General features: G+C 49.0%; 1 protein-coding gene across 2 annotated transcripts in view; it reads right to left on the reverse strand.

Moving 5' to 3' along the window:
- The window catches only part of NPAS2 (neuronal PAS domain protein 2), a 175,712-nt gene that overhangs the window by 10,628 nt on the left and 152,865 nt on the right, over window positions 1-12,219 (reverse strand). For both annotated transcript variants that reach the window (XM_025354429.1, XM_025354430.1), the window contains exons 14-16: window positions 12,102-12,211; window positions 9,868-9,957; window positions 5,364-5,510 (exon numbers count right to left, since the gene is read on the reverse strand). In XM_025354429.1, the coding sequence (XP_025210214.1) occupies window positions 5,364-5,510; window positions 9,868-9,957; window positions 12,102-12,211 (347 nt within the window). The remainder of the gene's footprint in view (window positions 1-5,363; window positions 5,511-9,867; window positions 9,958-12,101; window positions 12,212-12,219) is intronic.

Consider the following 12,219-nt stretch of genomic DNA (forward strand, 5'->3'; position numbering starts at 1 on the left):
ATAATAGCGGCAGGGGATGGCTCCCCTGTGGCCTGGGCCACATTGCCCCTGCAGTACGACCAGGCTTTGTATTTGCCCTTCAATCTCTGACTAGTGACTAGTGTCTGTACCCACGCTGCTGTTGAGAATCTTCCACCCAGTGCTCTCAGCTGAGATGGCAGATCTCTCTCATTAATTAAGGGACCACATTCCCAGGCAGGCCAATAAGCATGGATATGATCGCATAACATCAAGTCCGTGCACTTTAATACTATGTTCAAGTTTTATAATCATCATGATCATCTCTGTGTTTTGTTACCTAAGATGTCTCAGAGACATTTAAAAGTCCACGGTATATTAGCTTGGCGGTTTTAATTTGAAAGATTTAAGAGAATTTGGGGTGTTATTGAGAATCCCGATTTAGTTCAAATAAGTTTGGTGTATTTGATTTAAAACAGTTGTTTACGCCAGGCACTGTGGCTCACGCCTGTATTACAGCATTTTTGGAGGCCAAGGCGGGCAGATCACTTGAGGCCAGGAGCTTGAGACCAGCCTGGCCAATGGTGAAACCCCATCTCTACTAAAAATACAAAAATTAGCCGGGCGTGGGGGTGCATGCCTGTAATCCCAGTTATTCAGGAGGCTGAGGCAGGAGAATCGCTTGAACCTGGCAGGCAGAGGTTGCAGTGAGCCGAGATTGCGCCTCCAGCCTGGGTGACAGAGAGAGACTCTGTCTCAAAAAATGAATAAATAAATAAAAGTAAAACAGTTGTTTAGGTGCTTAGAAAGATTTTACTTCTTAGGTTTGTAAGTCTGCCTTGTTAGCTACATAAAATGTTTGAAAGATTCAGATAAACTAAATGTGTAAATGAATAGCTTTGGTAGATAATGTTGATTATTCACAATCAACTTATCAGCTCATTGAACATAAATAAAAATCTAGTGAAAGCATTGCTCTTTTTAGACCAAATCAGTACATTCATGAATAAAACAGAATCTGTCAGTGGACTCCAAAGTTTTAAGAAAGACAGCTTTTGGAATTTTAATAATAATTTAACGAAAGACCTGAAACTGGCTTTTTAAACAAAAATACCTCTTGGGTATTAAAAACATCAGATGGCATTGTGTCTGTCATGATTCTCAACATGTGCTGTTCCAGTCCATCAGGCCCTTAGCTTGCAGTTCTTTAGGGGGAAGGCTCTCTGGCTCCCAGCCTCTGATGTTTTTCACCCCATTCCTGTACTCAGTGCGGTCCCACCTCATATGCAGTACAGGACCGACAGGCTGACATCTGCTGAGTGTCAGCGCAGGTTTGGAGAGGCAGGCGAGGATCCCACCCTGCAGGCGTGCTGGGGAGACTTATGGATCAGTTCGCTCACGCGTCTGCTTCATGGGTGGGGTCGAGCCACTTACCAGAGGCCCGAGATGGGCAGATGGCTAAGCTGGGGCTGGGTTCTGATCTTTCTTCATCCCACGGGACCTCCCCAAACTCCTCTCATGCCCCACCCACCACAGAGAAGCCTGCAGTTTTGAAATGAGGACTCCTTGTCACTTTAGAAATTAAGAAGAATTTTCTGGGTATCCATCATTTTACACATTTTGAGGATTCATGTTTCATGCAGTCCCAGCTCCCTATTAAAACAAGACTTGTTTATAGCACATAGGGGAACATATACTTCATCACTTCAGCAAAAACCTAGTAGTCAAACCCAATTACCATGCGTTTTTTTGGTAGGATACAATTTACCTTTTGATTAGATTTTGAATAAATTCAGCCTTTACTGATGACAGGCAGTATAATTTACCTTAAAGCAGACCTATACCTTAGCTCAAATTCCCACCCTACCATTTACTAGCAGTATGGCCTTGGGCAATTTTAATAACTTTTCAAAGCCTTAGTTTCCTCATTAGTAAAATAGTGACATTAAGAGCACATACCTTATTAAGGACTAAATGAAGTTAATGCATATAAATGACCTGAGACATAGTAAGTACTGAATGAATGTCAGATACTAACATTCAAAATGAAAAAAGGAACTTTTTCCTCCTTTGCCTTTTTGGGCATATAAAAACTGTTTGATAAATGAATGAATGGAATAAATGCATGTATGAATGAATAAACATATGAAGAGCACTTTCACTCAGAGAAGGGCAAACTATGTCTGCTAGTGTTATTTATGTAACAGACTGTAACAGACAGGGGTGCTACTCTGTCCCATCAATGCATATCCTCTGACAGTAGAAACCTTGTCCTGTTTATCTTTCTGTATCCTCACAGTGCTTAACCACATGCCTGGTAAATAAAGGGTGTCAGATGGATGGATAGATTAAAAGATGGATTGAAGGAAGAAAGGGTGGGCAGAAGGATGGATAGAAGGGAGCGTGGCTGAAAGAAAGGATGGACAGATGGTGGCTGGATGGAAGGAAGGATGGATGGATGGAAGGATGGACGGATGGTGGCTGGAGGGAAGGATGGATAGATGATGGCTGGATGGAAGGGAGGATGGATAGGAGGATGGATAGATGATGGCTGGATGGAAGGAAGGATGGATAGATGGATGGATGAACCAGTTGAGGAACATATCATTTGCCATTGCTACAGGTGCCCTTCTAGGTATTCCTCTGAGCAGCCAGCAGAGGGCGCACATGCTCTCAAAAAGAGCAAGAGGCAGCCTGGGAGGGGGCGATGGGCCTTTCAGCACAGCAGCTCCTCCATGTAGCCCCATTCATGACCCCATCCAGGTGCAAACACCAACAGCCCTACAGGACTTCTTCCTCATAACCCAGCGTTTTTTTGGAAAAAAAAAATAGTAAGCATCACAGGCACATATAGCCTCGATGAAAGTTTTGAAGCAATGAAGTAAAAGCATCACAAGTCCACTGAGGTTGGGATAAAGGCCACTGTGCGGGGGGACTGGTACCTGGTTTGCTGCTGGGCACCATACTTCTATAAGGCCAGCCTCCTTCCCCAGAAAGGATTATCAGCAATAAAGTTGATAAAATATCTGTTTATCAACAATAAAGTAGAATTTTATGGCTTAAGGAGATGGCGTCTTAAAAGGGCTCTGAGGTCAACTTTATGGAAAACGTGAAAACAAAAAAAAAAAAAAAAAAAAGTTCTCCAAGTGGGAAAAGTTGTGGGAGAAAACAAACCAACAACTTCTAGTTTTCAAGAACAAACCAATCCTACACTCACAGATGATTTTTCATTAGTGTTATCTGCTATTTCTACAAATACTTGTCATTACAGTACATTTGAGAAGTATACGAAATAGACAAGTGATATAATGAAACCTTGGCATCATCATTAGGTTTCAAAAATCATCTGTGTTTTGTCATTCTTATCTATCCCTCTACTTCTGGGGGTGGGCTGGAGTCATTTGTAGTTGCTTATTCTTCACGCTTGAGTCGCACAGTTTAGTTTAAAAAAAAAAAAACCAAATATCACACTTTGGAACATATTTCTTTAAGTCTTACAAAAAAACAAGGCAGACTCCTTGAGGAAACGTCCTCTGTCTTGACTATCTGTGTGGATTTCCATGATCTCTGGAAAATTCCACTGCAAAGATAAGGCCTCAGGAATGAACCCAGCGCAGGAAGGCACCGGAGGGCGCGATTCCCACGCCGGCCTCAGAACATCCTCAGAACATCCCTCGGTGCACTCTGGCGTAGGTACTTGGGGGTTAACCAAAGGCATGGGTCACAAGGAGGAAAAATACTTTGTTATAACAGGAGTGAAAGCAGTAACTTTGCTGCCTGTTATTTTAAAATTCAGCCTTAATGTTGAAAAGGCAGGAAGTAGAAAAACTCCAGGCACTGAGGGGGGTGTTCATACGCCTACCTCAATTTTAGCAGTTTCTGGCTCGATTTCCCCCTTCCTGTTAGTGTAAAAATTCCATTAAAGTAATTGGAGTCAGGCAAGCGTTGGGCTCCCAGTCAGGCCCTGGATCAGTGAGAAAAATATTCCAGCTGGGAAGGCGTAAGGAAAAAGCCACTTTTTACCTATTCTGGTAAAAGGTGGAACGGCAGCTTGGTGACTCCATTTCTTTTCATGAGAAGGCTGAGCCTTTTCCTGGTCAATGTAAGGGTGCACCGAGGAGGTGGGAGAGCAGCAGGGCTCTGGCATGGCCCAGGCTGTCTGTGTGAAGCCTGCTCAAGGCGCACACACCACGTCTTGAGGGGAGTGGACGGGCAGGTGGCCTGTCCAGGGCAGGGCTCTTCTCTTTAAGGTGGGCAGCCACCTCTGAGAGGCCTGTGCAGGGGCAGGAAGGGGAGGGACAGTGAGCCTCTAGAAAGCCACCAGGAGTGCCCCTGAGGGCCAGGTGGAGCTGCTGGGACCTCAGCAAGGCAGGACAGCCAAATGAGCATCTCCCTAAGCCCCCAGACACCTGCACCGCTGCGTGTTCATCTCAGCGTGCCCTGGCTCACCGCGCTGGGCCCCGACAGAACCCGCCTGTCTCCTGTGGTAGGTGTGGCTGCACTTCAAGAGCTGTGTGGCCAGGGGAGGGTCTGCGTACATGGGTGATGGGGGAAGCAACAGGGACAGTGCTCCGGCAGAGACGTTATTTCTGCTTCTTTCTGTCCCTTCTAAGGGTCTCCCAATGCTTAGTGCTCTCAGGGCGGACGCCAAGGTTAGCTAGAGTTACATTTACAATCAAAGGCTGGGTCAGAATCAGGCACTTCTGAAGATACACAGTCCTGGACTAATATAAGTAAAACATTCTATATTATTAAAAGAGATCCAATATAAAAAGGTTTTCCCCCAAAACAAAACCAAAACCAAAACATAGACCTCTCCAAACAATTCTAGTATCTGGGGGTCACAGTGAGAGCTGCTGCTGCTGGGGCTTGCGGAGCCTCCCTGCTGGCACACCACAAATGGGGTGCCACCCAGCTCCCTCTGCAGTCTCCAGTAGGCTGTGATATGGATATCATCGTCTCCCACATCTCCCTGGATGCCTGCGTTGGATGAGAAACAGCAGAGCTGCTTCCATCTCCTCCTGATGGCAGCCTGGGCTGGGAGCTAGGAAAGCAAAGTTACAGAGGCGCAGGGAGGTGCTACCCAGGACCCAGGCAGGCATCCATGCAGGGCAGTCCAGCGCCAAGTGCACAAGTGCAAATGCAGGTGGAGGCAGCGAGTACATGTGCCTGCCAGAGTGAGGGGCGAGGGAAGACGACATCAGGGGTGTGGGCTGGAGGCAGGGAGGAGGACCGGGATTTGTTCCTTGTCCTTTGCGGAGACTGCAGTGTGCTTTCATAAGCAAATGGGGGCTTGGCAGGGCAGTGCACAGGGCTTGGGAGGAAGTCCTGGCTGCCTGGAAATGGTGGCAGGACCCCTCCCCATGCGGCAGCAGGGACAGAGGCCAGTCCGGGAAGGGGATCACCTGGACGCTGGAGTCCTGGACCAGGCAGAGCTGCTCCTGGATCTTGTGGAGCTCTTCCTGTTGCCACCGGATATTGGCCTGCAGGATCCGTGTCCGCTGCTCTAGCTGGTCTTTGATGGTCTGGAACATGCTGAACTGTGCCGAAAACTTCAAGGTGGAGCCGAAAAACATAACCAGATGAAAGAGTTATTTCAGCCTTGCAGGCAGATCTTGCTGCTGCTCAGTCTGTACACTTCATTTCCGTCCCTTAGCCGTCTTTCCCAGCGTCCCTGAGGAGCCCGTGGCTGGGTCCTGGGCAGTGAACAGGGGCTGCAGATGAGGTCTGGACATCCCCGGGGCCCCTGTGCCAGTCTTTCTCAGGCTGGCTATGACAGCAGGCCCGCCTGAATCTGCAGACCTGACTTACTGCCCTACAGTCTGGGAGGGCCATTGAATCGGGACAGGATTTTGTAAACAATGTTTACAAACTGATATTCCAAATTTGGCGAGATGAACAAATGGTTTTGGAGATGAATGTCAAAAGCAGGGCATCAGAGAGTCCCTTTTCCCCTTCATTTAGGGCATAGCAGTTTGTATGTGACAGCTTCACAGGCATTTTTGGGTCTGGTCATTATCCTAAATCTGATCCTGGCTCTCTCCAAACCAGCCTGGGATCATAAAGGACTTATTCCCCTCACCCTCCCCACTCCAGGCTTACTTGCTACTATGCACGTCTCCGAAATCTGTGCGAAAAAAGAACAAAACAATCCCCCGGTCTTTACTCCGAGGGTCCCCCTCTCCAGTGTGACCTTGAGGTAAAGACAGGGTGATTGTTTTGGGCCTCCCCTTCCTTTGGACCCTTAATCCTTTCTGGGAAAGGAGGCTGGCCTTACGAAACTTGCAGGTGGTCTCTGCCTCCTGTCCCGTCTCCCTCAACACAGGCTCCTCTGCTTGCAGGAAACACTGGGAGGGATGGCAGGAGGGGCCTGTAGCCCCTGCTCTGGGCTCTCCGGGGCTGTGACTCCTGTATCTTGAGGCGAATGAGTTTGCTAGATTCATTTTGTTTTTCTCTCTCTCCCTTTTCACCATGACTTAGCCTCCACTCCCTCAATCTCTAGCCCACCAGTCTCCCTAGTCTGTTTCCTGCCCACTGTCTTTTGCAAATGCCCCCAGGGCCTCTCTCTTTTCCTCTGCCCTTTGACCTCCCAGACACAGAGAAGCAAGGAGACCAGGAGAGTTGGGAAACAGATAGGATGAAATAACTGAAAGCATAGCTCCTGAGGCAGCGAAATCATAATAAAAAGAACCAGCAAGAATAAGAATAGCAGGTGCTGACATTTGCAGAGACCCTCAGGTGCCAGCTGCTGCCCCAGGCAAGTAGAGGTATGTGTGTTACACTTCTTCACAACGAGCCCATGCCACCGCAGGAGGCTGCACCCTGCTGGAAGTCACACAGCGAGATGGTGGCAGCACCAACATGCAAATCCCAAGTCTTAGTAGCTAAGCGCGGCCAATGAGTTTTGCCCACAAGACACTCCCACCTTGACCAGAGCAGCTTTGACCTCAGACTTCCTTTAAAAGGAAGGTTCTGTTGCTACCCATGCATTTAAAAATACCTGCACTAGGCCAGGGGTGGTGACTCACGCCAGTAATCCCAGCATTTTGAGAGTCCGAGGTGGGCGGATCACCTGAGGTCAGGAGTTTGAGACCAGCCTGGCCAACATGGCGAAACCCCATCTCTACTAAAAAATACACAAATTAGCCAGGCGTGGTGGCGGGCACCTGTAATCCCAGCTACTCAGGAGGCTGAGGTAGGAGAATCGCTTGAACCCGGGATGCGGAGATTGCAGTGAGCCAAGATTGCACCACTGCACTCCAGCCTGGGCAATAGAGTGAAAAAAAAAAAAAAATATATATATATATATATATATATAAATGTAAAAAAATACCTGCGCTATCCCAGACTCACAAAAATCCCAGTCAGATTGTGACTAATTAGACCACTCTGCGAGGATTTTGAGAGAGAATTCGATGGAGAAAGCAAACGAGCGATTGCAAGTATTTAACGAAACCCAAAAGCTTCTCTGGCAGGTTCTACAAAGTTGGGAAACTCAGGGTTGCCCCTTCCACCTGCAGTGGAGGCGGCTCATGGGGGCCGAGCTGGCTTGGAAAGGGAGCGGCGACGGGCTGCGTTAGGAGGTGGTAGCTGCCTCTCACGTTATTCTGATTTTTTCAAGGCCTGCCAGACACCCCATCACGGGGCCCTCCTTACCATCTTGATGGTGATGTTTTTGATAAAGAGATCTACTCTAATTTAAAGACATTTTAGAACCACAGTATGAAGAAAGAGGCTTTTTGGAAAACCACCAGTGACCCAGATAACCACTCCTCAGATTTTGGATTTCATTTTTTCCCTCCTTTCCCTGAAGGGTGAGGGGAGTGAGAGGAAAAACCCCAGAATCTCATTGTTCCACACGCAGTGGGTATGGGAAGAACTGTGTGGCTTGGAAAGTCAGTATTACGCAGGGATGTCTTAAAGAATACAGTTACTGGCTGGGTGCCGTGGCGCACACCTGTCATCCCAGCACTTTGGGAGGCCGAGGTGGGCAGATCACCTGAGGTCAGGAATTCAAGAGCAGCCTGGCCAACATGGTGAAACGCCGTCTCTACAAAAAATACAAAATTAGCCAGGCGTGGTGGCGCATTCCTGTAATTCCCAGCTACTTGGGAGGCTGAGGCAGGAGAATCACTGGAACCCAGGAGGCGGAGGTTGCAGTGAGCCAAGATGCTGCCATTGTACTCCAGCCTGGGCGACAAGAGCGAAACTCCGTCTCAAAAATAAATAAATAAATAAATAGAATATAGTTATGATTAAATATAGTACATATGGCAGACTAAGAAGTTCAATAGATGAAAAATCAGAATTCCAAAAGGGACTGCACCACCCCCTTGTGTCTCATAAACACAGACATTCTTTATAATGCAAGACCCAGAAGTAAAGACATCTTCATGTTATGCCCCCTTTGGATTAAAAAGTTACTAATTTCATACCAAATATGTCTTGGACATTTAAAGAGAAAAACATTATTCAGGGCTTTTTTTTTTTTGGCCTAATGAGGGTGAATATAGGCAGTTTGAATGAGTAGGTTCCGGAAGGGCAGCTTTTACACCACTCCTCAAGCCTCACTCTAGCAAGCAGCACGCCTCAGCATGTGTCTTACTCCAGCAACGCATGAGAGAGCCCCACTAAGAGGGCATATGTTCCAAAATAGTTTTCATCAGTGGTGACAGATGTGTGCCAAGACAGAGAGGGGCACCTGCTGCTGAACCGCCATCTGGGACGCAGCTCTAGCTTGTGGCCATGGTCTGGGCAGAGCTAAGTCTCCTATGAGGGAACTGAAGTCAGAGCTCAGGCCTGGGCACGGTTTGTCACTCCCCGTGTTCATTACTCCCTGCTGAAGTACATCCCTGCTGTCCCCCTGCCGCACCATCTGGCAACCTCCTACCCACCTTTCAAGGCCAACTCAAGCGTCACCTCCTCCAGGAAGCCACGTCAGACTTCCCTGGGCAGAATATTTCCTCCGTGGTTCTATAAAAACGCATGCCCTGCCACGGCGGCGTCTCTGTTTACATGCCTGTCTCTCCCTTTAGTTCTGAGTACTAAAAGCAAGGGCTGACTTACATCTTTACATCCCTAACACCTCGCTCACTGACTGACCCAAATAGTAACTCACCGAATGTTGTTGAAACAAGGATGGAATTACTCAGCAAAGCCGTAATCCCTTTCTTTTCTTTCTTTTTTTAAACAAATGTGATATTTATAGTGCTGGACTCACGGGTTTTAGATCCTTTCAGTCCTTCTGTGACATGCAGCCCAATTCAGACCTTTTCTAAAATACCATGGCCAATTTGGAGTCGTAAAGAACAAGAGGAATGTGGAAAAGTGGCAAAGAGGTGAACAGAGACTGTTAAAAGAATTAAAAAAACAAACCCTGGACTTTTGCAGCAACTTGGATGGAGCTGGAGGTCATTCTTCTAAGTGAAGCAACTCAGGAATGGAAAACCAAATATCATATGTTTTCACTTCTAAGTGGGAGCTAAACTATGAGGCTACAAAGGCGTAAGAATGAAATACTGGACTTTGGGGCTGGTGGGAGGAAGGGTGAGGGGCGTGAGGCATAAAGGACTACATATTGGGTGCAGTGTACACTACTCGGGTGACAGGTACACAAAATCTCAGAAATCACCCCTAAGGAACTTATCCATATAACCAAACACCACCTGTTCCCCCCAAACTATTGAAATTTAAAAAAAGAAAAACCCACACACCGGAAAGAAGAACTTGGAGATGAGAGGGTGGGTGTGGGGGGAACCTCAGGGATGGACACACGCCACATGCACATCAGGAGGGACATTCCCCCACGTCAGGGCCTTGGTTGGTACGCAAGTATACAAGACCGTCAGCACAGCACACTGCGGGCTGCTGGCTTGAGAGCGGCTGCCCTGCCCTGGGTCCCAGACTCACCTGTGCCATGGGAGCGGGTGTGCTCTGGAGAACGGTCTGAGGCAGGAGCTGCTGTGTGAGGTCGCAGGACGATGGGGAAGGCAGAGGGGCCTGTGGGAGAGAAAGGGACTTTGTTACCACTGCTTCTGCCGTTCCAGGAGACAGGGATGCGGTCTCTTGGTCCAGTGGGTTCTCTGCGTTCCACACTGGGGTGAACAGCTGAAAGTCAAGACTTCTAGAAAGTATAGGTGTCTGTTCCCTGGCTACACTGCTTCCCATGCAGGGCACACGGGCAGAGCCCCCGCACAACCGGTGCAGGCTCCCGCCCCACCACAGTGTGCTCTGCCAGGCTGCTGCTACCCGCCCAAGCCTGGTAGCTCAGCTCCATTTCCCTTCCCTTGCCTGCTGTCCTGGACTCCGCCCTGGGTGGATTTGGTTGCCCTCCTCCCAAATGGATTAATTCTTAGTGGTGTCATCAAGCAGGACGATGTGCGTGGACTGCTACCATGAGCTGGCCTGTGCGTCCGTATCTTTTCTGCTCAGTGCTGATGCAGATGGACAGACCATGCGTGTTTGTCCAAGAACTCATCCAGGCAGTGAGGACTGGGGCAATTTCACCAGCCTCTGTCCAGAACGTTTTGAGAGACTCCGGGGAAGTGAGCTGAGTCACATCTGTGTTCCCTGATCACTCGGGTGGGTGGGGGAGACAACGTATAGAAATAAGAAATGAAACGCTCTGCTTCATGAGCCAGTGGTTTTTTTTTAAAAGAACAGTGAAAGGACTCATCTGAAGTTATTCCGACACGGCCCCTAGTTGCTAGGGTCTATCCAAAAAAGCAGCTCAAATGCAAAGTGTAACCCAGGACAGCACTGGGAGGAAATGTCACCAGAAGACCTTGTTTCAGGGAGAAGTCCCAGGCACAGGGCTGAACCGGAAGCTGGTCTGGGCTCGGTTTCCCTGCATGGCTGGGAGGAGAGGGAAGCACTCTGGGTCTCCACTGTTGGCAGAGTGAGTCACACTGGACAGCAGAGTCTGGAAGAATGGCAGGCACAGCTTGCAAGCGCATCTGGAGGTGGCTGGAGAGCAAATAAGTGGTCTTTGCCATGTTCTACTTGAAAATGAAACGCACTGCCCAAGCTTGTCAAGCAGGGTGTGCAAAGCCTTTACGGAGACAGCAGGCAGGAAGGTGGCACGTTCACGCCATCTCCAAAGTGACAGTGAAGTGTGGGTGGGAGGGGCTTGGCAACTATCTGGAGGTGGCCCCTAAAATTTCTGGGTACTTCTCCCATCTAGAAGTGGAGGTCTAGATTCCTCTCGATGGGTGAGCTCGGGACTGCTTTGACCAAGAGGTATGGCTGTGGTGACACTATGTTGACTTCCATGGCTAGGTCACAGAGGGCTGCACGGCTCCTGCCTGCCTCTCCGGATGTCTCCTCTTGGAACCCGGAGTCCACCACCATGCCAGGAGCAGCCTAAGGCTTGAGAGGCCTGTGCAAGTCGATGACAGAGGGCCTCGGATGAGCCCAGCTCTCAGCCACCCAGCCTGGGTGCCGGACATTCATGTGCAGACACCATCTGGAGGAGAGGGTTCTGTAGCCTAGGCCCATGAGACCCCCGACACCAAGGAGCAGGGAAGTGCCATCCCCATGATGCCCTTTCTGAATTCCTGACCCAGGCTCCATGAACTTGATACACGTGGTTGCTTTAGGCCACTAAGTTAGGTGTAGTTTGCTACCTGGCAATAGATGACCAGAGTGGTGCATGCCAGCGACTTGACACATGGCCAGTGCGCTTTCTCAGGGCCATGCATCCCCTGACGTTCCGGAAGGATCTGGCACACGTTGGGGTCGGGTCCCACCTGATATGTGCAGAGGTATTTTTGTTGCCACTGAGCTGCTCAAACATTTACACCAGCATGAGAGGGGATTTGAAACAGAAGAATCCTAATTGTGTGGCCTCAGGGGCTCCAGGGGTATGACGGTATGACCCCGGGTTTGCAGTTTTGCCTTTTACCCTTAAAATTCACTTGGATTTTGTATTCTATGGATATGCATCCATGTTAATTTTGTCATGCAAATGTTTAAAATTAGTTGCCAATTAAATTACTCAACTTCCCACCCCCATCTGCCACCCTACACTCTCAATCCCTAAGTAAGAGGATCCTCTGGGGAGACGCAGCACCTCGCCTGGGGCTCTGCAGCCCCCACCACACTGTAGCATACTCCCGGGGAGGACTCTGGGGTCACACACTTACCGGCATGGTGGCTGCCTGGCTGAGCCCGGGGACAGGTAACTCTTGGGGCAGGGTGGCTGATCTTGGCAAAGCCGGGGTGCTGGCCTCTGCCATCAGCTTGGTGGGAGTGGCTGTAAGA

Source organism: Theropithecus gelada, chromosome 13, assembly GCF_003255815.1.
Source record: "Theropithecus gelada isolate Dixy chromosome 13, Tgel_1.0, whole genome shotgun sequence".
In the NCBI taxonomy this organism is placed as follows: domain Eukaryota; kingdom Metazoa; phylum Chordata; class Mammalia; order Primates; family Cercopithecidae; genus Theropithecus; species Theropithecus gelada.